Source organism: Argentina anserina, chromosome 4 (genome assembly GCF_933775445.1).
Source record: "Argentina anserina chromosome 4, drPotAnse1.1, whole genome shotgun sequence".
Taxonomy (NCBI): Eukaryota; Viridiplantae; Streptophyta; class Magnoliopsida; order Rosales; family Rosaceae; genus Argentina; species Argentina anserina.
Window position 1 is genome coordinate 3,707,409 of NC_065875.1, and position 27,427 is coordinate 3,734,835.

General features: G+C 37.1%; 4 protein-coding genes, 1 long non-coding RNA gene and 1 other non-coding gene across 6 annotated transcripts; 4 read left to right on the forward strand and 2 right to left on the reverse strand.

The window, feature by feature from the left end:
* Positions 1-2,731: 2,731 nt before the first annotated feature.
* LOC126792529 (uncharacterized) lies at positions 2,732-6,999 on the forward strand. The gene is made up of 7 exons (XR_007671925.1): positions 2,732-2,941; positions 3,183-3,360; positions 3,516-3,569; positions 4,392-4,502; positions 5,503-5,559; positions 6,030-6,093; positions 6,862-6,999. It is a non-coding gene; the product is annotated as an uncharacterized LOC126792529 (long non-coding RNA).
* A 339-nt stretch (positions 7,000-7,338) lies between these two features.
* Positions 7,339-9,010, reverse strand: LOC126791893 (uncharacterized). Its single transcript, XM_050518388.1, has 3 exons — positions 8,642-9,010; positions 8,200-8,364; positions 7,339-7,753 (listed from the first exon to the last, which is right to left on the reverse strand). The coding sequence occupies exons 1-3, from the start codon at positions 8,996-8,998 to the stop codon at positions 7,613-7,615; spliced, it is 663 nt and encodes a 220-aa protein (XP_050374345.1). The 5' UTR covers positions 8,999-9,010; the 3' UTR covers positions 7,339-7,612.
* A 234-nt stretch (positions 9,011-9,244) lies between these two features.
* Positions 9,245-9,317, forward strand: TRNAK-CUU (transfer RNA lysine (anticodon CUU)). The gene has a single exon. It is a non-coding gene; the product is annotated as a tRNA-Lys (tRNA).
* A 427-nt stretch (positions 9,318-9,744) lies between these two features.
* Positions 9,745-12,185, reverse strand: LOC126791284 (haloacid dehalogenase-like hydrolase domain-containing protein At2g33255). Its single transcript, XM_050517716.1, has 5 exons — positions 11,776-12,185; positions 11,610-11,652; positions 11,465-11,525; positions 10,634-10,768; positions 9,745-10,247 (listed from the first exon to the last, which is right to left on the reverse strand). The coding sequence occupies exons 1-5, from the start codon at positions 12,110-12,112 to the stop codon at positions 10,083-10,085; spliced, it is 741 nt and encodes a 246-aa protein (XP_050373673.1). The 5' UTR covers positions 12,113-12,185; the 3' UTR covers positions 9,745-10,082.
* Positions 12,186-18,102: 5,917 nt separating this feature from the next.
* On the forward strand, positions 18,103-19,983 carry LOC126790204 (ammonium transporter 1 member 1). Its single transcript, XM_050516361.1, has one exon. The coding sequence runs from the start codon at positions 18,142-18,144 to the stop codon at positions 19,603-19,605; it is 1,464 nt and encodes a 487-aa protein (XP_050372318.1). The 5' UTR covers positions 18,103-18,141; the 3' UTR covers positions 19,606-19,983.
* Positions 19,984-22,618: 2,635 nt separating this feature from the next.
* LOC126790202 (carboxyl-terminal-processing peptidase 2, chloroplastic) lies at positions 22,619-27,317 on the forward strand. The gene is made up of 13 exons (XM_050516360.1): positions 22,619-22,751; positions 23,259-23,622; positions 23,718-23,867; positions 24,079-24,161; positions 24,367-24,575; positions 25,081-25,149; positions 25,247-25,365; positions 25,505-25,580; positions 25,665-25,706; positions 26,021-26,129; positions 26,502-26,599; positions 26,679-26,772; positions 27,037-27,317. The coding sequence occupies exons 1-13, from the start codon at positions 22,647-22,649 to the stop codon at positions 27,154-27,156; spliced, it is 1,638 nt and encodes a 545-aa protein (XP_050372317.1). The 5' UTR covers positions 22,619-22,646; the 3' UTR covers positions 27,157-27,317.
* Positions 27,318-27,427: the final 110 nt, after the last annotated feature.

Here is a 27,427-nt window from a genome sequence, read left to right on the forward strand (position 1 = left end):
TGCAAATATGTGTGTATGTCTAGTTAAAGAACCTGCAATTGCATATAAAACCATGACATTCCGAAATTATATGACATAGTAGAATACAGTAGTGTAGATATCGTCACGACAGAGCTTGCAAAATTATGTTTTTTTTTTAACGAAAACTCATTTAATTGTTTTAAAAAAATTCGGATAAACATGAGCTGGTTTTCAGTTGGCTGCAAGATCATACGTGGTACAAGCACGTCGGCTGCTGATGTTTGTCTAGTAATGCTGGTACGCCACCTGTCGCACGCTGGTTGCATATTGATTGAGCTCCGGATAAGTGTCACAACTCACAAGTTTGTATATTTGTATCAGCCATAAAAATCCAAATTGTTATATGAAAATCCACCAAATTACCAATGTAAAGCGTCAAATTTATTTACTTGGGCTGCACCACTGAAGCCCGAATCTTAAATCGAATCCTTATTTTACTAGGAAGTTGGAAGCTTCATATTGCAAATATATGGTTATCTTTTTTTCAAAGAACTTTTTACCCAAAACGCCGGCCAGTTTAAGATGGAATAATGCGGGCAGTTGATCGGAAACCTCCCACCCAAAATCGTGTGAGATTCTTTCAAGGTTACCACCGAGGGAATTGATTCGCATCAAGACAGTATCAAAGTCATGGTGGTCTCTAATCTCTCATCATGAATTCATCGGAATGCTCCTAAAGACCAAATATTATGTTTTTTTTCAAGAATTATGTTACTTCTTGAATTACTATTTTACTTCCATGGATCCGTCTCAACTATCATCATTATCATCATCATAGCGATTCAACATTATCGTGTTTTAGTTGCTTAGTGATCCAGATATTATTTATTGTTAATTTTGTTGTTGTAATGTGATTTATTAAAATCATTATTTGTTTTTTTATAGTTTTACATGGTATGCTCCTGTTTTTTTTATGTATTACATTGTACTTATGAAATAAGTCATATGAGAGGATTGAGATGTACTTTTGTTTTGTTTTTTTTTCTAATGAGGTCTACAAGAATGCATGCAGCTAAGATAAAGAAGCTTCTATTCATATCTCAAAAAATGACACTTTGGACCTTCCTTTTTTTCTTAGATAGTTTTGATTGAGTTAATGTATATAAAATTATCAGAAAACAATTATTAACTTATCTATTCTATATTAAAAATGTAGATAATTATCATTTATATTTATTGCTAGAAAATCTCAAAATGGGATATCAAATTGCATAAAATGATTTAATTGATTACCTTCTTTTCTGATAAACATCATAAGTAAAAAATTAAATGTAGATGATTTAACATTAAATTGAATGTAAACGATTTAATGTATAAACTATATAACTATCTAAAATTTCTCATAACATTTTATTTGAGCTAAAGAACAAAACTCGTTCATTAGATGTTAGAATATTTCATATACATTGATGTTAATTATTGGTGAGTTGCACGTATAATATATATATATATATATCAATGAATGAAAAAAATAGTTTATCAATTTTATTATGAATTTAGAAAACGAGTGGAAGAGTGAATTTAATTCGATAATTAAGATAATTTGTATGATTATTATACATTTTTCGAGTTGTATATAATGAATGAATTTGAAATAGAGTATGAAATAAATTAATTGATTGTAGTCAGATTTGATATATCAAATTTATTAATGGGCATTTTAGGAAAATTATGGAAGTCTAAATAGCATTTTAGGTATATGTAAAAGTAAAATTGAGGTCCACTAAGTAAGGAGGTTTAAATATTGTTTTTAGATGTATGAATAAAAGCTCCCCTAGGATAATGCATATTTGAGTTTAGTAAGGAGGTTTAAATACTGCTTTTAGATGTATGAATAGAACCTCCTCTAGAATAATGCATATTTGAGTTGGTCGATAATGTTAGGAATAGTTGTTCATAGGATGAACTTTATACTTTAAAGTAAGAATTACACTTGTGATATAAGAAACAACAGCAGCCAGACCCATATTCAGGGAAACAAATTTGTCGCTCACCCCTACCGTGCTTACTTCATGCATACTTCACAAAATAAAATGTCAAGTAATTTTTTTCTCAACAAATTTATATCTATGATTATTATAAAAGACACTTGTATTTTATTTGTGAGGTAGGTATGTGGTGGGCAAGGTAGGGTAGGGCGAAAAATTTGTTTCCCACATTTAGTATCTTACATTCTTTCACCAGAGAAGTCTGGGCAAGTTTTCAACAGAGTACATCAGTTTGAAATAATACAAATACAGACTGATGTGCGTGCAATACCCGCATAACCTCATTCAAACGTAACTAATGGAGAGACTCTACTTCTAATTCAGATCAACCTAAGTAAACATAATCCATGTTTAACAAATATACTAGAAATCCAAAAACAAGGAAGTTAATTTGTTATAGGATACGGTTTGTTCTAGGTAGGTATCAAAAAATTCGCTGCATGCATTGAGCTAATAGGGAAATAAGTTTCATGTAGCTAGTAATAGGTAGGTACTCTGTATTTCTCAATAGATAAAGACAAATTTACAATTGGCAACAACATTTACTATATATTAGACGCGCTATAGGTGGTACTGTTCTTAAGGAAATGGGTCGGGTTGCAATGGGTCGGGTTGCCAGGTGTTGGGTATTTGTTTGTTGATTGCTAGCTGTTGAGTTCTGTGGCTGTGTCTTTGCTTCCTTTCTTTTTCTTTTGAATCAGTACACAGAGAGGAGAGTGATAACAAAATTTTGGCCAATCGGCCTGGCATCTGAGACGAAGGCATCTTTTTCAACTAAAATTAGTTTCCATTACGATTAGCTCCAGGCATCGGGTCTGCAAGAGATGATGGAGTTTAGTCTGCAAGAAACGAGAAGAGGAGAGAGACCGTTCGGCAAAGAACTGCCGGTTTTCGGTTGTTTCGCCTTCCTTCTTCTTTGCCAATACATAAAGGTAATTAGGTTTAGTTTTGTATCTCTAGGTTTGGTTCAAATCGCGAATTTCAGCTGGGTGGGTTTCTGTGAAAGATTGTTCGTTGATTTTTTCTGAATCTGACTTTGCTTTGGATTTGGTTTCCCGTCCTTAATTGGTTTTTTCTGGCTCTGTATGAAATAGTTAACAAATATTGTTAGAGTTTATGATTGGGAGTGATATGGAGCTATGATACTGATTGCCAATTCTGTTTAATTATCAGGGGGTTCATCAAGCCGGCGAGACTATTGTGAAAAATAGCTGAATTTTAAAGCGGAGAGAGAGAAACATAAGTGATAGAGGGGAGAGTTTGGTCTGCAATTAAAGATTCTGGGGAGCAATTCTAATGATTTCGTTAGTGATCTCATAGGGCAAGAGAACATGATGTTAGTCTGCCTCAAGTATGATTTCACTTTGTTTATCTTTGTATTGTGTATTAGGTGTTAGTCCAGTCATTCTTATCTGCAATTCATTCGTATGTAATAAAAAAATTTGTGTATGTAGCACATGTATCTAATTTTACTGTTTCCATTGTTGCTTTGATGCAATGTACCAGGGTCGAACCTTATTAATTCCACTTCACTTTCTTCTTCCTCTGCTTTTGATCAAGGTTAGTACCAGCTCCTCAGTTCTGTGAATTTATTTGAATTCCTTTCAGTACTCTGATATTGTAAAGACACAAATGGTCATCAAGATCATAAAGATAGTGTCATATTTTGCAGATAATGCCTTCATAATAGGGTTGTTTATTAGGCTCTTAGTGATCAAGATCATATAATAGACACATTGAACTTATACTAAATTTGAGATCATATAATAGACACATTGAACTTATACTAAATTTGAGGGGAGATGAAATCATTGTAAGCTTATTGATACTGAATTTGCTAACTATACATTTTTTTTCAGTTGAGTTCTAATTTATAGCTGAGATCTCTATACTTTCTGGATTATTATTGTAAGCTTCTAATTATTTATTTATGAACTTTATTGTTGTTTTGTTTCTTTTCAGTTCTCAATCAAGGATATGTACTCAGTTTAAGTGTTGCTTTTGTTATGTCAGCCTTCAGGAATGTTAATTCCACTTCTTATGCATTCAAAGAGTTATGGATTCTATATTTAGAAAATAGATTTCAGGGGATTTTTTTTCCACAAATCTCTCTGGGATTCTGCATTAGTAATTGGTAGATCTTCACGACAAATTGGAATCTAGAATTCAATATGAATGTAGTGGTGATGGAAGGATATCACTTGCATCATATGAATGTACGTACGAGTTGCATTGTGTTAACAATTATGTGGCAAACCATTGGGAGAACAATTAGAAGGCAGTTGTAATTTAACCGTATTTGTTTGATATCTTTTAGTTATCTATTTAGCTTCAATTGCTTTTAACAATCGAAAGTGATTGTGAGTTTGTAATAATGTGCAGGTTGCAGAAGGATTTCTCCTGCAAATTGATCACCTATGACAGTGCCTGATCTTCCTTTTTCTATGTTCTATTAATAATGCCTCTTTTCCTAAGCCAGCAAGTTGAAAATAGGTAATTGGTTCTATTTTTTGTGCTTTCATTTTGGTAGATGATTGTACTTTATTTTGTTATGTTATGTTTTATTGTAATTGAATTGTATTTGTGCTTTGCTTTTGGTAGTTCAGAAAACAAATGGCGATGTTTTTCATTGGTAAAGTACAATAAAATCACTTACAATGATCGCAAAAGGTGAATTGTTGGGTTGCGGTGTAGGTTCGGGGTTGTGTTTTCATGCGTATGATTTCTAATTGTTGTCTTCGGTTTTCTCCATGTCTTTTGACCGTCGTCCAAGAACAGCCACGTCTCTGATTTTTTGTTGTGCTCTTTCTGTGTTCTTGGGCGAGAGAAAATGTTAGTAGGAAAGGGAGTTATGTGTTGGGTTTGTTCTCATGTGTTGCTTTTGCTTTTGTTATATGTGTTTATCATTCTAGGTTTTTACCAAGGAATGTTTTTTTTTTGTTCTGGAACAAGGTATGCATGGATTTTTATCTTGATTGTGTACTTTGTTATGTAGGGGTTTTGAAGGTAGTTCATTCTTCTGGATTTTGAATAGGTTATGCTTATCAACTGTTAAGTCAAAGTAGAAGTGATTTGATGCTGAATTGTTAGTGGTTTTTACATTTAGTGGTTTGGTTTTTTGGTTACGGGATATGGTTTTTTAATTCTGTTTTTGGTTCATTTTTGTTTTGGTGAAAACTGTTTTAGATGTGATTTCAATTTTTGGTTTATGATATCAATAGTCACTGCCTTTCAATTTTCAACTTACCATTCATAGCATTCTTTGCTTTACAAAGGATGTATGCATGTTTGATGAAACTTAAAATGCATATATCATACAATGCCTGAAACCGTGTCCAAAAGGTATACAAAAATCTCATAAATTTGTCTTGGATTCTCTGCTATTTTCTATCTGCCTTCAAGTTCATTCATTTTGCTATTTTTTATCCTCACCACACTAATATTTGTGTTTTTACACATACAAGTTTAACACACTTTTTTTTGGGTGGAACAGAAGTGGGACTTTTCGTTTGGGAAATTAAAGTGGAACCAACCTCATTGTATTTTTTGGGTACTGCTTACTTACTCTCTTTTTCAACATAGCAGGGCAGCATCATATATGTTTATTAAGTTCATAATGTGCTTTTTCTATTTTTAGATGTTTGGTGTGTATTGTATAACAGGGTTATAGCTTTAGTATACCATAGTACAGCTATGGTACCAAGATCTAGCAATGCCTATTTGACAAAACTTTGACGACAACTTTTTTTTTTCATTAGAGGTTGTATATGTTGGTCATATGAATTGTTGCTGGTGTAGTATTGTTTGTTTCGACAAGATTTAAAATATCTACTCTAAGGTGCATATCATTCCATGAGTTAGGCATCAACGAATTCGATGTTCAAATGGTCGTTTATTGTATTGTGTATGATGTGATTGCAACTTCAGTCATTTTGTCTTGCATATGTTGAACGATAATTCATTTTTATCTTATTTTTCTCTTATTGACTCATAATCACGGAGACGATTTTCTGATTTCAGACTTGGGCATTTCATTCACTCATTTGCAAATTCCCTACAAGCACAAGAATTATGTTTCATTCAGGTGATGCGGATTTTATAGTTTCAGTATCTCTATGTGTATGTGCCTATGTGGGTATAGATATAATTAATTGAGCTTCTAATCAAGCAGAGGTTGGATATCTTTTTGTTTGGTTATACTTTGAACCCTGTGGTGCAACTTTCGTTTTGCCCTTTTTTATTTATTTATTTTTCTACTAAAATGGTTGTTGGGTTGTTGTTTCAATGTTTCGTTTACAATTCGTACTCTTGATTGGCAACGTAATGACAATACTATGATGTAATCCATGTAGATTATAGGTTTGTCCCAAAGCCTTGCAAATCTTCATTAAAACATGAATAGTCGAACTCATAGTGTTATTCTTTGTGAAAAAAATATGAACCTTAGCTATTATGGAGGAGTTTAAACTCCTAGCTCTGGTGAAAATGCTAGAGTAGATATCACATATTTAACTAAATCATAGTCGAAGTTAATCCTATGAGGCTAGCAGCCGCGGTATGTTTTTTTTAAAGCAATCATATATAAATATTCATGTAACAACTGGATTCTCAGCCTCATGCCAACTAAAAAATTTATCACCTACTCGATTCATCCTTAATAATTTTTACACCACCGACAATAGCAATCATATGTAGATAACGTTTTTTTATTTGTTTTCACCTAAAAAAAACATAGATAAATGAGAAATATGCCTTTATATTCTGGAACAATTTTCATTCTTCTTTTTCTGTTTTCTCTGTGAAACTTTTGTTCAGTTGTGACTTGATATTTTATCAAATGTTGCTATTACAGGCACACAACAAAGAAGTCGAATGGACAGTTCTGTTATATTACGATTGAATTAAATTGAAAATGTAAATGTTTTTGTTAACCTGGAATGAATCAAATAATCAGTGTCGGTTGGGCAACAATCTCTCGGATAGTGTAAATAGCCAAACTTGGCTCTTATATACATGTTTTGTTTGGAATTCTGAATGATTAATAATCATTTTAGAGACCGGAATAAGTTTAGAACCATGGATGCAAAAAAGTAAATTTTTAGCATGATCAAAGTATACAGACCCCGCAGCAATGCGCGGGCCATCTATCTAGTTACGATGAACTTTAAACTAAGAATTGCACTTTTCATATCAGAATCTGTGTCATACATTTTTTCACCAGAAAACTCTGGGCTTCTGTTTCAACAGAGTACGTTACATCAGCTTCTCAAATTCACAACCAACCAGATGGCAATCCATCTACACCACCTATTTGTACAACTGACTTGAAACCGTGAATGCTTCATCTGAAATGGGTTTTACAAAAGAAAAACTCTTGGGCAAAACAAAAGAATGAGCACTATTTTGTGAATTGGTATTATCTACAGGTATCACTAAAGAAGTTCGAAGGTATATAAGCCCCGTAAAAGATGTAGATTTCATCTCGAAAGAATCTTTTCCTAGAAACTTTAAGTGCTGTATCTAAAAGGGTATGGTCTAAAACAGATAATGGTGTGACTGAATTCGTATGTTACGGAAAGGACCCCAAGTGTGTGAATGGTGATCTACAAGAGCTTGTAGTAGCAGTCACTTCCATTGAGAAGGAACTGATAAGCTTTGTCACAGTGGCACCTGAAGTGTATGACCAGAGAGTCATCCTTCTTCTCCACACTCACAGATTCTGAAAATTCTTTCTCACTGCTATCCTGCAACAGCAACAATAACGACAACGTTTAGTTCATGGCTAATCTCTTTATAACTTGCATCTTATGTAATCTGAAAATACCAAAAACCAAACTCCTGCTTTCTTTGATTGGTTATTCAGACAATGCAAATACCGAATACCTTGGTTTGCCTATCAGAGTCACAAAACACCAAGTACCAGATGCATGAATATTGATTTCTGTTCTAAATTCTATATCTTGGTAGAACACAAACCAAACACAAAATGACCAAATTTACTGCTTTCTTTGACTGGTTATTCAGAAAATGCGTGAAAAAGAAAAAGGAAGACAGATAGCAAATATAAAATTTCATGGTTTGCCTACTACTGGTTCTACAAAACCTTTAAGAACAATACCCAAGATTCTTGAAAACTAACCAAACAAAAGATCATTACCAAAAAAAAAAAAACCATACAAAAGATCAATACCTCAGTAGAAGTATCATTGGGAACATCTTGGATAGCATCAATGTCAGGCATATCTTGAGTGGCTCCGATTTCGAGTTCTTCATCTTGTTCCATATCTTCTTCACGCATGAGCTGCCTGCACCACTCAGTCATCTCCTTCAGTCGACCCTTCATCCTCTTCAGCCTCTGCAAATCCCAACAAATCACACCATTTCATAAACCCAAAACCATAAAGAACGAAGCTTTAGGTTTCATAAACCCAGAAAACCCATAAAGAAGCTTTCAATTCCTTAAACCTAGAAACCCCAGAAAGATAAATAAAGAAGCTTTCAATTTCATAAACCCAGAAAGAAAGCTTTAAATTTCTTGAACCCAGAAAACCCAGAATGACGATAAACCCAAGAATGTGAAAAGAGGCGTTAACACAAACACATGATGACATGAAGTGCATAAAGAATCAAACCTTGGAATTGGGAGTATCAGGGTCAGTCTCGAAGGACATCTCATTAAAGCTGGGGGAGCGGGAGAAGCTCTTGGCCGGAGAGGGGTTGAGTTCGGAGACGGAGCGGCGGTGGGTCGGCGGCGGGAGTGGCGGGAGGGAGGAGTTGAAGTGGGTTTGGGACGGGGAGGGGGAAGAAGCCTTGTTGAGATCGGGAGAGTGAAACGGGTCGGTCTGCGGAGGAGGAGGAGGGGAGTAGGGGTCGGAAATGCAGCGGCGGAGGACGGGGCGGTGGTGGTGGGGGTGGAGAGGGAGAGAGATCTTGGAGTAGCCGAAGGCGAGGAGAGAAGAAGGGTCGGGAGAAGGTGGGGATCTTTTCATGGAGGAGATGGGTTCAGAGCCACAGGTGGTCGAGGTCATCATTTTTTCTTCTTCTCTGGAGTCCTTGAGTTTGTTGCAGAGACGGAGAGGATTGCTTTGGCTTATATAATAAGAAGAAGAAGAAGAAGAAGAAGGCGGTTAAAACCCTGGGGTTTTAGTTAGTTAGCCATTTGTGACGTGGCAGAAAGCGGTTAGTTAGAATGATGTAATAGATTTAATAATGATTGGGTACAAGCTGTCAACAAGGCCCGTCTAGCTCAGTTGGTAGAGCGCAAGGCTCTTAACCTTGTGGTCGAGGGTTCGAGCCCCTCGGTGGGCGCTTTGTTTTTTCATATTCATTTCCCACCTCCTTTTTCTTTCTTCTTTTCCCTTATTTTCTAAATTTAGAACAAGAATCATCTGCAACCCCCCAACCTGAAGAGAATCTCTAATCATTAAAAAGGAAACTTAAGGGAAAGGAAGATCCATAATGGCCATTGCATCCAGCAACAAAGTTGGCTTCCAGTAGATGTGGGAAGGGTGAATAGCATCAATCTCTTCGGCAAGCATATAAATTATTTTATGCATTATTATCATCATTCTTCTTATGCATTGTGTAAGCATGAGTATCTTTTCAATCTGTTTACTTTTGGATGAACAAAGCATATGAGTAATTTTATGTTTTCGTATCATACCGTCTTGTTGCGAAGTAGTTGAACTGAATTATAAGTTATAATTCAAGACATAGCAACAATCTCATGCAACAATCTCATGCAACAAAGCCAATCCAACAGCTCAAAGCTGGGATTTGATCGGTAATCTTCCTTGTATTATCTTACTTGAGCCAAGTCCGTGGTAATTGACTAACTAGAGAACTAGAGTAATGCAGCATCGTACCTAGATTGATACATTGCGAGACTTGTATTACAAATGCATTATTTAGCCTTCCTCTTCCTCCTAAAAGCCGGCTTCTATGAGTTCCATCCGAGTTATCTTTCTCCTCCTATAATCCTCTTTGCATTTTGAGAGCAAACAACAACATGTCTAACACCAAGTACACTATCGGTTTTTTGTACACTGAAAGTGGTCCGCAGAAGATTTGAGATCAAGGTGCCAAGTCAAAATGTTGTTCAAATATTGAGTGGACTTCTGTTAGGGAAGACACCTTAAAATTTGGTTTGTGATCTACATTGGCATATTCAGGAGAGTCATACCTCCCCACTTCATCAAGCAAGCATGTAAATGCTCCTGCTCGCTTCCCACAAGCCACCTGCAAAGACGACGCAATTCTTTATAAGCATCTCTAGTTTCTTTGTAATATCATGGAAATGTGATTAGACAACAGCTCAGAAATCTAGCAAACTAGATTATAATCCTCAACTAAGGGCTCAGAATCCTAGCACACTCAATTTTCGTAATGCACACATTAAGGCTCAGAATCTAGCACACTTCATGATCATAATGCAGAAGTTAGGTTCCTCATCTTATGTGATCATATATCTCTCCTCTTCAATATAAACCTACCTATGGCCACTTATGGCTCAGTTGCTCTCATTGCTTAAAGAGTGTGATGGTGCATACAAGTGGCAGGACAGGAGGAGAATTAAAAAAATAAAACAATTTACTTTCAACATAAACAAAAACACAGTTACTCACATCATCTTTAAGGGAATTTCCGACCATCATTACTTCACTAGGGTCAACTTCCCAGGCTGAACATATATGCAATAATGGAGCTGGATCCAGTTTGTAAGGTCGAAATTCCCTGCTCAGTGCTGGGGCAAATGACAACTGCAGTGATGATTCACAGAATGAAAAATATTAAAGTCCAGTAATGTGCTTAAGTCAGCCTCCAGCAACATTACACACAAATGTCACAGTTATTGGGTTCTGCTGAAGGCTTTATATAGGATTCATCAAACAGTCCGAATATCTAGGATACAAAAACTAAAAGTTGAAATGGGGAAGAAGATTAATAAAAAAGAAAGCATAAAACTAGGAACAATTCTCCATTTTATCAACGAAAAAAAAAAGAGGAACAAAGACGCATAGAAATGTAAGTTTGTGATACAATGCATAACATCTCCCGTTCTCACAAATTTTTTCTTAATAGTTGATATATGTATTAATGTATAAGTCTGTTATTTCAGTAATTAGGAGTTTTATCTCACTTTAAGCCAAGGACATTTCTTTTGCTATATCATACCTCCTGCTGCTTAAAACAAAGGTGAATGTTACTAGGGAAATAAGAGTTCCAGATTAATAAAGCTCCTTATGCCATAGCATACTAATAGCGCACACACATAATCCTTTTCAACAGATATTACCAACAGTAATGGACTTTGTTCCACCGAATTTACTACATAATAATTGTATCACAGTCTAATGACTCAAATGTAATGTATTATTCAGTCAGAAAATATTATACAATACAGCAATAAGGTCTGTAACTCCACAGAACTTTAATTAGATGTGCAACACACTTACCCTGAACCGTTCATGAAACAAATCCACCGCGCCCTTGACATTGCGCGTAATCAAACCCCGCCTGCATCAAAACAAACATTATATAAGCATACTGTTATATCATCGCTGCTGACATTACCGAAAACAATCACCAAATGAGCATGACCTTATATTTTTAGATTCTAGAAAACCACAAAGCTCTGCAGCACCTGCACCACAATTTATATCTAAAATGTTAATTACCAACAGTTAACAACTTCAGCTCCATTTTTTACTGGTGTAAAACAGAAAATACAATCCAAACTCTCAAGAAACTGTAACGATTTTATTACCGGGCATGATTTGGAGGCGATCGAGTCCCCGGCGCTCGAAATCGGCGATGGTTTCGTAAGCCTTCCGCTGCTTGTCGGAGCTCCAGGTGTCAATGTGGTGGAGGATATCAATCCCGGAAGGATTCTCGGCCCTGATTCTGACGTACTCCTTCTCGCCGAGCACGGCTCTGTACATTGCCGCGAAGTCGATGACGGGGACCGTTAGGGTTCCGTCCATGTCGAACACCACGCCGCGGAGGCGAGCCCTGGGCGCGGCGGAGGACATGGGTAGTTTGGGAAATTTGAATTTGGGGGAGAGGAGGAGAGCGGTGGTGGTTCTGGGGAGGAGTAGAGGCATGTGGTGAGGTGTGATTGGGCGGCGTGTTCCGTATTTATAGGGTTTTTGCGAGGGGATTCTTCTGTGTGATGGAGACAAATGGAAGGAGAGTGTGGTGGTTAGTGAGTGAGATTGAGAGCAATGCAAAAGGTAAGGTTTTGCCTCCTAATTTTGCAGGTTTGCCTTTGCCTATTTTTATGCAGCCCGTAAAGACAAGAAAATTAAGGTCAATGCCTCCCAAATTATCTACGATTTAATCTAGTGGTAATTGTACAATTTAATTAATCCAATGGTGCAATTTATATGGAATTCATTGACTTGAGGTAGTAATTAACAACCGGATATATTGGTTTTTACACCAGAAGCTTTGTTCTTTCTTTGTGGAAATTTAGGACATAAGCCTGGGCACACAATCAAAGGAGAGATCTTTCTATTCAATCTAGTGTTGGCGGGCAGTTGGTGGCGGTGGTGCAGGTTTCTTTCCTCCACAGTTGTTGAAGATCCACGGTGAAGAATCAGTTGGTGATGACAAAGGAGAAGAAGACGATGCATTTTGCCCGACTTGATCAACAGGACAAACATGCTTTTTGCCCGACTAATATATATCTCTCCATTTTCATATACTACTTGCTTGAGTTGCTTCCAGTCTTCATATATGAATGAGTTGGTAGAACACTTAAGAGCATGCAGAACGAGAGTTCATAGTTAATGGTATTCGTAACCTATTTCGCAGAATCACTTCTTAATAGAGATTTACAATTAGTGATCATAAAATGCGTACATCTAATGTGTGTGGTCATCAGAAGCATTTGTACATTATGATCGACCACTGGTAATGAAAGAAATTTGCAAAGCAATCAGATAACAACTTTTTAACGAGGTGGTTAAATTAATTGTTTAGGTCATTCCACTAACCAAACGATATACATGTACTCAATTAGTTACCTCCACTATCTCATATGTGCTATACACTTCCCGTGGCAATAATTATAAGTAGAACATGATCATGTCGGAAATAATAATGTAATTGCAATCGACATGATAGTATAGTTGGAAAACATCTAAATGAGATGTTGAATACATTGAAAAGTACGTACACGTCCTTGATTTTCATCTTCAATACTCGTACATGGAGCATAACTCAAATTTCAGGTTTAATATTAATGATTGCTAACAACCTAAAAGGAAAATAATAAACTGCCACTGTTGTTGAAACCCCTTTAAGCATTGTCTAAATCTGAACCGGAACCCATTTGATGTGGATATTGTGTTACCTAGATCTTCATGAACAAAAAAAGAATGAAGATTATTCTCATGATACAACAATTGTGTAACTTCTAATCCAATCCTTCATCAAAGAGCTTTGTTGAAGCTATATTGAGATTTGAGAAGCAGGACCTTTTATCAATTAATTAAACTGTGTGTGTAACTATTTGGAGTCTACAAATCTACAATGATACTTTAATGTTGGTTGATCAAATAAATAAAACTACGTATATTGGGACTAATTAGTAGGAAATTAAAAAAGAATAATTAGCACTACAATGATGTTGTATTTTGGGCCTAAGGGGCCTTCTTGTGAGTTTCACCCAACCCAAACTTGCATTCTCCCAATGACAATGCCCATTCAACTGTATACGACGTGTATCGAACCTATAGGAGTGTAAATGAGCCGAGCCGAACCAAATACTAGGTTGCTCATATTTGGCTCGTTTTCATTCGATCGAGCTTGAGCCGGGCTAAAATTTGATTTTTGTGCTTCATGTTCAAGCTCGAGTTGAGCTCGGACCAGCTCATTTTATTAGATGAGGCCGAACTCGAATTGAGCGGCCTTAAATCATATGAAATTAAAATTTTAAAATTTAGATATTAAAAAGAAAAATTTAAAATCTAATGTCATAGTATCACACAAAATCCCCTTTATTTGTAATAAACTAAAAATAACAAATCAAACTCGTTATTAAACTTAAAGTCTTTAACTAATTATTTTAGAAAGAAGCCTTTTAGTTTTTTCGAATTAATATTATATTTTTATTATTATTTCTTATATAAAAATAATACTTTATATATACTATAGAAGTTAATAAGTTAAGCTTTGTTTATTAACGAGCCGAGCTTTTAATAAGCCCGAGCTAGCTCGCGAGCTAAACAAGTCGAACAAGCCGAATATTTATTGTTCAAACTCAGCTCATTTAACTTTACAAGCTCGAGCTGAACGGGCTAAAAGCGAGTCGAACATGAGCGGCTCGAGCCTACTTACAGCCCTACGAACCTATGTTGAAGGTTCAAGCATACGTATCATCTGCAAAACACATATGCTATACTCAAGAACTCGTTGAAACTTGAAAGCAGTGGCGAACCAAAAAAATTATTTATGTGGGTGCATATTAACATGTAATATGCATTTTAAATTTCTATTAAGGCATATATGTTTATATTTTAACTAATATTTAGTATTTTAGTTAAGATAACACCAAAAATTACTACATTTAAAAAAATTAGTGATGCCCCCCACTTGCCTCTACCGGTGCTTGAAAGCACAATATAAAACCTCGGCCCGGATACACGCACCAATCAGATTGGAATCATTGGATACATCTGTGAAAGACATTTTAACCTTGTTTACGTGTTTTCTCATGTATGGGTGGTATGGCGGTATGGCCTCTTGGGAAACTCTTGAGCCGTTTTTCTATCGTTCGGGCCTTGCTTTATTTTTTTTCTTTTTTAAACAAAGCCTTCATCTAATATCGAAGAGCAAGTGAGCAACCCCTATACACCTCCGATCTCCCTCGACTCGACAAGCCGGTCGGGGAGGAATGTCCAAGATTGGCAATAGCATCATCAACATAATTAGCTTCTCTAAGAATATTTTGAAGCTAATACAACTAAATCTTGCAGAAAGAGCTCTAATGTCTCTGATAATCCTAAGTAGTACTCTCCAAGGAGATTATATTGAGTCATTAATTGCATCAATCACCATTTTAGAATCATTTGGGTCTTAGTATCTGCAAGAATAAGATCGATGAGGACGCATTTCTTAATGAATAATCTACATCAAAATACATTATTAGCAACTGGCTAATTTTTGAAACAATATTCACCATTTCAACCCCAACAAAGTCGTACGTGGTGACATTGTTCTCATATTTAATTTTAGTATCCAATTACTAGTAGCTGCAAACAGATTGCAAGATATATAGCGGTTGTGGTTTTAATGAGTTGACTTGAAGCTGGATATTAATAATGTGTGACACTGTGACATAATAAGTTGTCTTAATTTCTCCAACTGGGAATCTTTACTTTGTTATACAAATCATAAATGAACATGAGCGACTGTCACGCTAAGGGATTCTTGACCATGAAATGTTGTGTATACAATAGATAGTATTGTGTATAGTACTACAAGTTGCATATTCATTCCATCACCAATTAGGAAAGTCTTGTACATATTTTATGGGATTCGTCATTGTGATGAGAAACAAAAAAGGGATATTTTGTAAATTTTTTAAAAATCAAAGGAATCAGAAGGACTGACGATCTTTAATAGAAATAAATTTCTTTCTCGCACTCTAAATTAATTAATCGCTTCTTTTAAAACAACGCAGAGTGTTTCGAATCTTGTGAATCTAGCTTTTATGTACTTTCGATTATAAGGAGAGGGTCATTCGTATCCAAATCCAGCATAATAGTACAGTGTACTGAGTACCAACAATCATTATCACATAGCTATGAATAGGTTTAAATCATATCCTACTAATCCTGTTTTTAAACTTCAAATTAGCAAATCTACTAGTCTAGACCCGGTCCACAAGTAATTTTAGAGAACATTAACAAAACAATGTCTCTATTGAGCACATGGATTGATGAATACTACTTCTAAGACGCACATGACTTAAATATACGTACGTTTTTGTATCGAAAGACATCGATGTCCAAAACCACATCCAGCTATTCTGTACGGAATCAAACTATCTTAATTACCAGCTAAATCTTGATTATTAAACGTTAATACAACAATCAGCAAGGGCATTAACTAAAAATGAAATCCAGCCTAAAAATGCCTAGAAATATAGAAATAGATAATTACGTACAAATAAAGCAACACTACGTACGTGACTACGTGGTGATCTCTTGCAAACCCTAATTAACTAATTAAATAAACTAATTAACCCGTATGTATTCTTATCATTGTTTACTGAATCCAAAGTTGTATAACATTTTGAATTCCTGATAGTTCATGCATGGTTCAAAACTTCAAATTATTGGTATGCACATCAGCACATGTACGTATTTTGAGCAGACCAAATCAATAGTTGTTGTTAGGAAAACTCTTAACTAATTGTTAGCAGGGGCGGAACTACATTTAACTTAAGGGGTCCGGACTTTTAAAACATGACTACATTTGTTCATTGAAATGAGAAATATGAACTAAAATACATGCAATTAGCTAAACAAGACACCCCCCCCCCTTAAAGCACGCAATTAGCTAAACAAGAAGTAAATTAAAGCATATATGCATGTGCCTGGTAGAGGAACCGAGTTATTATAAGGTAATTACCGGTAATATATTAGCCAAAATTAAAAGACACATAGTAAATACAATATGTGGATTGGCCCCCTTAAACTTTAATATATTAAAGAACGAAGAACGTGACAAATCTGGAGCAGAATCTTCATGCATATGGATCCCTCGTAACTAACTAGAAGATAAGATTCAGCTAAAACTACAACTCAGAGCCACAGATTTTCCAGAGGTCTGGGATATTGTCTGTGATCCCTTTCAATCAAAACCCTAGAGTTCGATCTATTATCAAGAGAAGATCCGTGAAAACGAAGCTTTTCTATGCTTTCACATTAATGAAATGATTCGCTTCCATCTGTTATATACTTTGATATATATGGACTAACGAAGTGAAGCAGGCATTGATATGCAAAATTAATTGTATCCCAGTTCTTGAAAATAAAAATTAATACTGTTGTGAAAAAGTTTATGCAAACATGTGAAGTGCGTAACAACACTATTCCCCGGTGGGAAACTATATGAATGGAGCATATAATGACATTAATTTTCAAGCTGCTTGCATATATTATTGACCAAACTTTATTCGGCGATCGATTTAAATTTTGACTTTTTAGAATAATATATATTTGGAACTGCCAAAGCTTATAATGAACTATTTAATTAGGAAAATTGTATACTATAGAGATATGGATGGGTTATACATACGTATCTATATATAGATATATGAATAAGTATATCATTTCCATTTGGTAAATCTCTGAAGCATCTTTGATTTTTCTAGCTGTACGGTCTTCAATGTAGAAACTATAAAGAGCTGGCTAGCTTGTCTACACCATGCATCAATGTATCAGATACATCAGACGAGGTATTTTTTTTTTGACAAGCTAGTTCGATATAGAAACACACTAGCTTCATACAAAGGCATATTAATTTGAGATGATGAGATCGATCAAGTCAAGAATCCATATAGCAATTATCTAGCTTATATATTACTATTTTCCATAAGTATGTATCGATAATTAAATACGTAAAATTGGTCTAAGAGCATAGCGCCTGACGATTGAGCTTATTTAAAATCACCAACAACAACACAAAAAAATGCTTATCAATTAATTATCCAAGAGTTGCAAATACTTCTAGTTGATGATTAACAAATCCAAATAACGTCACTGAATCATCAAAGTAAAGATTCATTGAATCTAGTTTTCATAAAATGAAAACAATCATTCAGAGCTGGATCTCCCACCATAATCTCCAGCTTAGATGTCTGAAGTCTGAACTATCAAAATTCAACTACAATGAAACAAGACACTGTAGGAAACTGGGGGCTTTGGAAATACGGATACGTATGCAATACGCGATGAAGAATATTCAACTCTCCAGTATGAAAATAGAAAGAAAGATCTCCCGGGCCCCACCTTCCCCCTCCTCGCTCGCCTCCTATAAATAAGGAAGTAGGAAGTACGCTGCTTAATTTCAACTAAGGAGCTCCTACTTCGGAACTCATCGATCAGAGTCAGGGTCTCCAATGGCGTCTGTATGCTTGGCTTCGGACCTGGCCCAACTCCTGGGCCCAAACGGCACCGCCGCCGCAGACTTCATCTGCAGCAAGTTCGTCGACACTTCCTACGCCATCGACACGACCTACCTCCTCTTCTCCGCCTACCTCGTCTTCTCCATGCAGCTCGGCTTCGCCATGCTCTGCGCCGGCTCCGTCCGCGCCAAGAACACCATGAACATCATGCTCACCAACGTCCTCGACGCCGCCGCCGGTGGCCTCTTCTACTACCTCTTCGGCTTCGCCTTCGCCTTCGGCGGTCCCTCCAACGGCTTCATCGGCCGCCACTTCTTCGGCCTCAAAGAAGTCCCCAACTCCTCCTTCGACTACAGCCACTTCCTCTACCAATGGGCCTTCGCCATCGCCGCCGCCGGCATCACCTCCGGCTCCATCGCCGAGCGCACTCAGTTCGTCGCTTACTTAATCTACTCCTCCTTCCTCACCGGCTTCGTCTACCCCGTCGTCTCCCACTGGTTCTGGTCCCCCGACGGCTGGGCCAGCGCCTTCAACTCCGGCAACCTTCTGTTCGGCTCCGGCGTCATCGACTTCGCCGGCTCCGGCGTCGTCCACATGGTCGGAGGCATCGCCGGACTTTGGGGAGCTTTTATCGAAGGCCCGAGGATCGGCCGGTTCGACCATTCCGGCCGCTCAGTCGTGCTCCGCGGCCACAGCGCCACCCTTGTCGTCCTCGGAACCTTTCTCCTCTGGTTCGGCTGGTACGGCTTCAACCCCGGCTCGTTCAACAAGATTCTAGTCTCCTACGGCGGCTCTTACTACGGCCAGTGGTCCGCCGTCGGAAGAACCGCCGTCACCACCACCCTCGCCGGATGTACCGCCGCGCTGACGACTCTCTTCGGAAAACGCATCCTCTCCGGCCACTGGAACGTCACCGACGTCTGCAACGGGCTGCTCGGGGGCTTCGCCGCCATCACCGCCGGCTGCTCCGTCGTAGAGCCCTGGGCCGCGATCATCTGCGGCTTCGTCGCCGCCGTGGTCCTCGTCTCCTGCAACAAGCTCGCGGAGAAGCTCAAGTACGACGATCCTCTGGAGGCGGCGCAGCTCCACGGCGGGTGCGGCGCGTGGGGGATCATATTCACCGCGCTTTTCGCGAGCGAGAAATACGTGGGGGAAATATACGGGTCGGGCCGGCCGTATGGGCTGTTCATGGGGGGCGGAGGGAGGCTGTTGGGGGCCCATTTGGTGCAGATAGTGGTGATAATCGGGTGGGTCAGCGCCACCATGGGTCCTCTGTTCTTCATTCTCCACAAGCTGAAGCTGCTGAGGATTTCGGAGGAGGATGAGTTGGCGGGTATGGATATGACCCGGCACGGCGGGTTTGCTTACGTCTACCATGACGAAGACGACTCACCGAAACCGGCTGGGATTCAACTCAGAAGAGTAGAGCCGAGTTCTTCTACACCCACTTCCGTTTGATTTTTCTTCAATTTTTAATTATGGGTTTTTGTTTTTGAATATTAGATGTTTGACTGTCTAATATGAATTTGTGTAAGATAATGGAGAATGTAATTTGTGGTTAATTTGTGCATGTTTGAAGAATGGAAGATAAGGAACTACTTGACTAATGGTTCGCCACCCTGCTTTCTTTGATTCAAATTGCTAAATGGTTTGGCGAACCGGGTCCGATTTCAAGCTGGTCGATGTCTGGTTTGATGTACCGAGATATAGAAATAGACCAATTGCGTATGATGGTAAATCGGAGTTGATTTCAAGATCTTTGCTATGATGATGTATCGAAATATTGAAATTAGTTTGATTTCAATTTAGTCTACATTCAAGAAGTTTCAAGTGGTTTATCTGAATAGTGAATTGGTCGTGTGATGTATGAATGCATTAACGTGTGGTATATTTTGTTCCATGAAATGAATACTTGAAAAGGAGTTTTATTATATGAGCGTTGACGACTACGCTAGATTAAATAGGTTTTTGTTTGGATTTGTGTTTTTGAAATGGTTTGGAGCAAAAGAATGGTGCGCAATGCAGCTTGGTTTGATATGTTTTGGACGTGAAATGGGACGAGACGAAAGCAATGAATGAATGAGGCCAAAAGGGAGCAGTGAATGGAATCAATGGATGAATGAATTTTGGAGTACGTCGTTGATTTGATTCAATTTTGACCCGGGGTGAGTATTCTTTTTTGTATGACGCTATAATGTTGGAAATTTGTCCGGCAGATTCAGCGATGAAGTTTGGAATTAACATTATTCCGTAGGATTTTATAATCCTTTGAAGTACTAAAATTTTATTGTTCGTAACAGTTAAATCAGCTTATTAGAAGTTCGAGAATAACGATTAGCTATAAAACTATAGTGATTTCGTAATATTTTTTGACGAACTTTGCAATGAACGTCATTACTCTATTAGATATTAGAGATTACGAAGATCGTTAAAGGCTCTAGTTCACATCATTATTGTAGATGAAATCGCATTATCTTAAATTCAATCATTGAAACATTCATATCCCAAGCTAATGCTAATGCACCTTCACTCGTAATTTGCTTGATATTGACAACTAAATGATCCAAGGTTAGAAAATCGGAATGCCGGAGTTGGAATCGGTGCAATCATGCTTCTTAAAATAGTTAGCTTTAATGACATGATGATGGTGGCATGCTGCACTCTCCTCCTTTCTATTGTGTTATCAATTTTTTTTAAGGGAGTGTGTTGTCAATTTTATTTCCTCATGATTTCATGAAATCTATTGTACGACGGTTTCTAAAATCAAATCTTGATATATAGTCTTGGCGTATTATGACTATTATCACATAGTCTGATTTGAACGTGCATATATTAGCCAATTATTACAGGTTTGAGTTCTTTATATGATAAGAAAAGGTCCCATTAATTAGCAAATTAAGGGCAGCTAAAGTTGACATCTAAACCTGAAACTGTAGCTTAAGCTAACGTAAAATAGGTAATACCAAGTCTAGTTTTTCTCGAATTGTAGCTTAAGCTAACATATAATTAGTTGTACACAAGATGAACTAGAGAGGAAGTAGGAAAATAGTATCCCTATCATAAACAGTAAGTAAGAAATGACCATCGTTGGTTATTTAAGGAACCAATAATACGGATGGTGAAAAATCGCGGGTCGTAACAAGTGAACAACTAAACCACTTATATCACACGAAATTAAGAAAATTCGATCGCAATTTCTTGAGAGATTTTCCGGCGAAGAAGTGACCAGTTTGATGGCGAAAGCATGATTTGCCTTATGTGAAGGATACGCAATAAGGAAGCTGCAGGGCATTGATTTGATTCAGGTGGCCAGTCAAGTCCTCAAGTGTGAAATACTTTTAACCCAAAGGCCAATTTTGCAAAGATTATGGTACGATAGAGAGAGACCTAGTGGTATTTCCAAAAAAAGAGAGAGAGACCTAGTGGAAGGTGTTTGGTCCATGACGAGTTGACGACTTTGAATGATACGAAGAGGACTTTGAATAGCTTTTTGTGAATGACTTCTAAAGTCTAGAGATGTATAAAGAACTGCGACCTGTACGGCAGGGAAGCTTCCATGGATCCATCATCTCCATTCATCCCGATCTCATATGTTCCATGTTGAGCTATACTATCAATTACCAATTGAAATAAACTTTAAAAAATGCTTATGTATGAAGGGTTACAAAATTATGACGATTCTAATGTCTTTCCAAGTTGGTAAGCCTTCTCTTAAATTTTTTTTGTTCATATTTTAGGGCTTAAGGCATTCAATTGCGCCAGATACAATTCAATTGCGCCAGATACAGGCGCTAACATATATTGAGACAATTCCTTAAATTTTTTATTGTCAATCAAAATACGAAAACTCAATTTTTTTTTTTGAAATGGAACTCAACTTGTTCCATTAGCTATACAATGTCAATTGGATCATCATTTGTGAGATGAGGATTGTCTTATCTATACTCTAATAACTAAAAGAGAGTTTGTCGACTAAAATGTGTGTGCAAATATATGAACACCCTTCTATTATATGTTATTTTAAATTGAGATTATATAATTCAAGAATAAGAATGTAAAAACTAAAATCATAATAGAAATTTTAAAAAAATCTCATTTGTAGCTAGCTTCCTCCTAAAATTAGTCACTTTCTGTACACACACGTAGTAAGTGATTGTTGCTAGTGATAGTTGAAGGAAGCGATGACAATGACGAGAAGGTGAAGCACACAGAGTTAGCGATGCAAACGCCACTTCATGCCATTTGTTCATAATCTAATTTGAGCAGCGCATTTTTTTCATCTCTAAAATTGAACTTGTGACCTTTGTGAGTCAGACCAACTAACCAACATGTCACAATTCACCGAAAAATGCAGTCACACTCGAGCCAAGTGAATTAGTAGAAACTGAAGACAAATGCTACTTGTGTAGTTGTAGTAAGGCCCGTCTCCGAGGCCCAATAAGAGCTTTTACAGATAGTATCTGAACGGAAACGAAAGAGCCCTACCAAGCTCTCCGTTCATGGAGGTCTTCGCTACCTCTGCAACTCCTTCTTCCTCCCCCCATTTCCTCATTTCAAACTTTCACCGGAACCCTAATTCCGCCTCCATCAGAACCACTCCTCAGGTACTCCCCTTTTATCTTTAATTGGTTGCCCATTTCAGCTTTCAAAATCATTATGAGAATTAGAAGAAGAAGAAGAAGAAGAAGAAGAAGAAGAAGAAGAAGAAGAAGAAGATTACTTGTTAAAGTTTGAAACTTTGGCTGTTTTTGGGTCAAAATTTAGTCAAAGGTGAAGCCTTTGCAGTTGCCCAACTGTATTCATCAGCAATGTTTTCATTCTGATATTCCAATCTTTGCTTAATTAACATCTTAATTAGCTCACATTACTGAGAAAGATACTACTTGGGTGATTAGTTTGAGATTTTTTAATTACATTTTGGTGTTTATATTGCTTATCCTTATATAATAATAGTGGTTTGGTAATGTATTGTAATGTTCATATGGTTTAATGTTAGAAGTTGAATTCAAAAAGAGGCTTGGTGTCTAAAGATGCTGCTGAATGATACTGAATGTTATGCAGCTGTAATAGGGACGCCGAATAGTTTTGATCTTTAACTGGACTCTTTGCAGGTGTTGAAATGGAAATGTTTGCCTCTAAGGGTTGTAGAGGCTCAAGCAAAGTGTTCCTTAATGCGTGCGAGGGAGAGATCCATTAAGAGACCGATAAGTTTTGGTCGTACTGGTGGTTCGTTCCAGCAAAGTTTATTGCTTGGACCGATAAGGAGGTTCAACCAGAGTTTTGTTTCTCAGTGTTGTTTGTTTTCTGCGAGTTATAGTAAGCTGAAGGAGAAGTTTAAACTGAGGAAACTTGCCGGTAGTCTCCATAAGGAGATTAACTTTCCTGAAAAATTTAGGCAGCATGTCTTTGTTCGATTTGTTGTTGGAGTGATGGTTGTCATGGCGGTTTCTGTTTCTGTTAGCAAGGTTCCGTCTTGTAAGTGAACTTCTTTTACGTCATATTAGTTCATTTCCAGCGGAGCTGTACAATGGCAGAGAACTAATTTGAGTTTGTTTTACTAAATTTTATAGGGGCTCTTACTGAAGAGAATCTTCTGTTCTTAGAGGCGTGGAGGATGATTGACCGCGCATATGTTGATAAAAGTTTTAATGGACAAAGTTGGTTCCGGTACAGAGAGAATGCACTGCGCAATGAACCAATGAACAACCGAGAAGAGACCTGTATGGATTCCATCCTTGTAATCATTACATACAGCATATTTTCTGCATGTTTGCCTGCGATATTTTAGGCTTTCTTATGTGCTAAGCTGTATTTAGGTTTTGATTCAAAATGAGTAAACGTTTGCCCATCAAGTCATTTCATAGTTTGTAGATCCTATACTGTTATTTCCGGTTTTGCCTCTCTAAATCCTAATGGTTTACTTGCAATCAGATATGGCAATTAAAAAGATGCTTGCCACATTGGAAGACCCTTTCACTCGGTTTCTTGAGCCAGAAAAGTTCAACAGTCTACGGGTACAAGAAGATTTCTTCTCATGATCTTACTCTTATTGCATTTTGGTTTGAATAAAAAAAAATATGACAGAATGCCTCATTCCACATCAAACAAACACTCTCAGCCTAAACATTATATTAGGACTCTCATATTAATATAGCATATAACGAATTTAAATGTAAATGCTTTCCCTAAAATATGTTTATATCTTCTCTCTGAAGGCAGTCTGGTACTCAAGGAGCTCTTACAGGTGTAGGGCTGTCAATTGGCTACCCTACAAAATCTGATGGATCACCAGCTGGTCTAGTTGTTATTTCCGCTTCTCCAGGAGGTCCAGCAAACAGAGCTGGCATCTTGTCTGGCGACATCATTTTGGCAATTGATGATGCAAGTACTGAAACAATGGGAATATATGATGCAGCAGAGCAGTTACAGTAAGTTTCTTACCCTTTCAGCCGCTACCCTGTCATTTATCGACATGTTTAGGATTTGATAAGATGAATATCATTATGCCACTATGGTTTACAATTATATTTAATGCTGGACTGTAATGCTAATATCCACTTTGCTAGGTTGCACATAAATATACAATGAAGACATATCGTCCTATTTTTGTCAATTCGGTTCATATCTGATTTTGCCAAACATATCTATCTCTTAGCTGCATATTATGAAAATCAAAGTTTACCCAGGGATAGTTACCAACTGTACTTTTAATTCGTTATGACATCTGAAGTGGCTTTGTTAGTAAGTTCCAGTACATGGTTGTTTATTTGGTGAGTACACCAAATCTGTAGTTGAAAAACCATATATCATTTAAGAGTCTTTGAATAAGTGAGTATTGTTTAGTTACTTCAGTAGAATAATTTTCGAGATCTATGCCATTTTCTCTGTTAAGTTTTTCGTTTCATTTATATCCATTTCTTCTAATTGTTTCAGGGGATCAGAAGGAAGTTCTGTGAAATTGACTGTTCTTAGTGGACCTGAAATCAAGCACTTGGATTTAATGTAAGCTCAGTTCTTCATTTATCCCAGCAAGATTTGTAATTTAATTGTCCAGACTTAACGTTGTGCTAAATTCCCCCACTAAACTACACCTTTTTAGGCGGGAGAAAGTCTCGCTGAATCCGGTGAAGTCAAGACTATGTGTAGTGCCACATTCAGGCAAGGATTCCCCGGGGATCGGCTATATCAAGCTAACCACGTTCAATCAAAATGCATCGGGTAAGTAGAAATACAGCCATTATCCATTAGGTTGTGTGAGCTCTGATACTGGAATCCTAAGATCTTACAACGTATGTACAAAAAATGAAATCTTTCTTTATTATTTGTAATTTATCTTAAGAAATTGTATTCTGTGCAGGTGCTGTGAAGGAAGCAATTAAAACTTTGCGGGATAATAATGTTAATGCCTTTGTGTTGGACCTTCGAGACAATAGGTGATTATACTTCAGTGTAACTCTTGCAGACTATAACTTTGGTAAGCTTTCTGGTAAGTGTAACTTTGCTTATGTTTGATGCAGTGGTGGTTCATTCCCGGAAGGCATTGAGATTGCCAAAATTTGGTGAGCTACATTGCATGTCTTAAATTTAAAGTTCCTTGTACCTCTGATTAATTTTGTAATTGTTCTCAACTTTCAAATTGGTATTTCTCTGGTTCTCTGGGGAAAAATAAAACAAATGAAGCTTGGGTGCATAGCTAAATTAAGTCTTGGCAATCCTGGCTGCCATGCTGAGATAACTAATGCCTGCACTCAGTCATGGCCATGCTATATAGATTTTGCTGCTCTAGGAACTTATTCTCAGAATTTCATTGTTAGCATGTCAAATGCAAAGTTCACACTCCCATAACCGTCTGATTAGTTGTCCTACCTTCCAGGTTGGATAAAGGCGTGATTGTATATATTTGTGATAGTCGTGGCGTTCGAGATATATATGACACTGATGGAAGCCAAGCAATAGCGACTAAAGAACCCCTGGCAGTGCTGGTATACTTTTATCAATTAAAATTGATTCGATGGTCATGAAATTCTTTGATTTATAGGCAAACAATTACAAATACTTTTGGGCCACATTTCATTCTGTTAGATACTGGACTCTTCAATTTTTATTTTTGATTTTAGTCTTATTAGCTGGGTACATTTTTGTAGGTAGTAAGTGGTCACTACACTATTGCTTTAAAATTTGACATTATAATGCCAATACAAATAAATTAGGATCCTTTAAAAAAAACAAATAAATTAGGATTTGTTCATGATTTCTTTTAGATTGTCATATTGACTGATTGAGTTGCAGCCAATGATTTTTTTTTTATTGAGATTGTGGTAATTTGTTTGCATTTTCTTTCGAGATTTCTTTAGGTGAACAAGGGTACAGCTAGTGCTAGTGAAATATTAGCCGGGGCACTGAAAGACAATAAACGCGCTGTGTTGTTTGGAGAACCTACATTTGGGAAAGGGTAATCTTTTTTTATAGCTTACATCGTTCATACAATACTCATAAATTCCTGACATGAACTGTCCCATCCAATTATGCAGGAAGATTCAGTCAGTTTTTGAGCTGTCTGATGGTTCGGGCTTGGCTGTTACTGTTGCTCGTTATGAGACACCTTCTCACACAGACATAGACAAGGTCTGGCTCTCTCTCTCTCTCTCTCTCTCTCTCTCTCTCTCTCTCACACACACACACATATAAATGTGTATGCATATACAGTTACACATATGCATGTAATATAGGTGTTCTACCAACTATCTTCAGTCAAAAAATCAGAATAGTCCTACTTTTGACAATGTGTGTGTGTATTATATATATGTATATATCTCAACTTCATTCGGTTCATGCAGCATTTCTTCATTGTAGAAAACTTCACTCAGCATTTTGAATTTTTGATTGTAGGTTGGTGTGATTCCAGACCATCCTTTGCCAACCTCATTTCCGAAAGATGAGGACAGTTTCTGTAAGTGCCTCCAGGATCCTGCCTCTGCTTGCAACAAGGTGGAACTATTCGCAAGATGACATTAATTCTTGTGTACATTAGTTACAGAATACTGACAATTGCTTACAGGTGTAGTTCTACATTCTTTCAAGGTTCAACTCATTTGATGTAATACCAGACATTCAAAATGTATGGGTAGAACCATCCAGAAGTGTAAGCAATGTGATGTCAATTGATTATTTATGGCAGAAAATACATGTCCATGAGAAATGTGTCGCCGCTTTACAACATTCATCTCCATCCCTCTTTGTTTCTCCAGAAATGAAAAATTTCATTTATACAACCAAATGT

What these genes read in the sequence shown, in the direction of transcription:
- LOC126791893 (XM_050518388.1), bottom strand. Translation starts at nt 8,998, where the DNA reads ATGAAAAGATCCCCACCTTCTCCCGACCCTTCTTCTCTCCTCGCCTTC. An exon ending in CTGATACTCCCAATTCCAAG is followed by an intron (nt 8,365 to 8,641) that starts GTTTGATTCTTT and finishes TGGGATTTGCAG; the next exon opens with AGGCTGAAGAGGATGAAGGG. An exon ending in CCAATGATACTTCTACTGAG is followed by an intron (nt 7,754 to 8,199) that starts GTATTGATCTTT and finishes TTGCTGTTGCAG; the next exon opens with GATAGCAGTGAGAAAGAATT.
- LOC126791284 (XM_050517716.1), bottom strand. Translation starts at nt 12,112, where the DNA reads ATGCCTCTACTCCTCCCCAGAACCACCACCGCTCTCCTCCTCTCCCCC. An exon ending in TCGCCTCCAAATCATGCCCG is followed by an intron (nt 11,653 to 11,775) that starts GTAATAAAATCG and finishes ATTGTGGTGCAG; the next exon opens with GTGCTGCAGAGCTTTGTGGT. An exon ending in GAAATTCCCTTAAAGATGAT is followed by an intron (nt 10,248 to 10,633) that starts GTGAGTAACTGT and finishes TCGTCTTTGCAG; the next exon opens with GTGGCTTGTGGGAAGCGAGC.
- LOC126790202 (XM_050516360.1), top strand. Translation starts at nt 22,647, where the DNA reads ATGGAGGTCTTCGCTACCTCTGCAACTCCTTCTTCCTCCCCCCATTTC. An exon ending in AAAAGTTCAACAGTCTACGG is followed by an intron (nt 24,162 to 24,366) that starts GTACAAGAAGAT and finishes CTCTGAAGGCAG; the next exon opens with TCTGGTACTCAAGGAGCTCT. An exon ending in ATCAAGCACTTGGATTTAAT is followed by an intron (nt 25,150 to 25,246) that starts GTAAGCTCAGTT and finishes ACACCTTTTTAG; the next exon opens with GCGGGAGAAAGTCTCGCTGA.
- LOC126790204 (XM_050516361.1), top strand. Translation starts at nt 18,142, where the DNA reads ATGGCGTCTGTATGCTTGGCTTCGGACCTGGCCCAACTCCTGGGCCCA.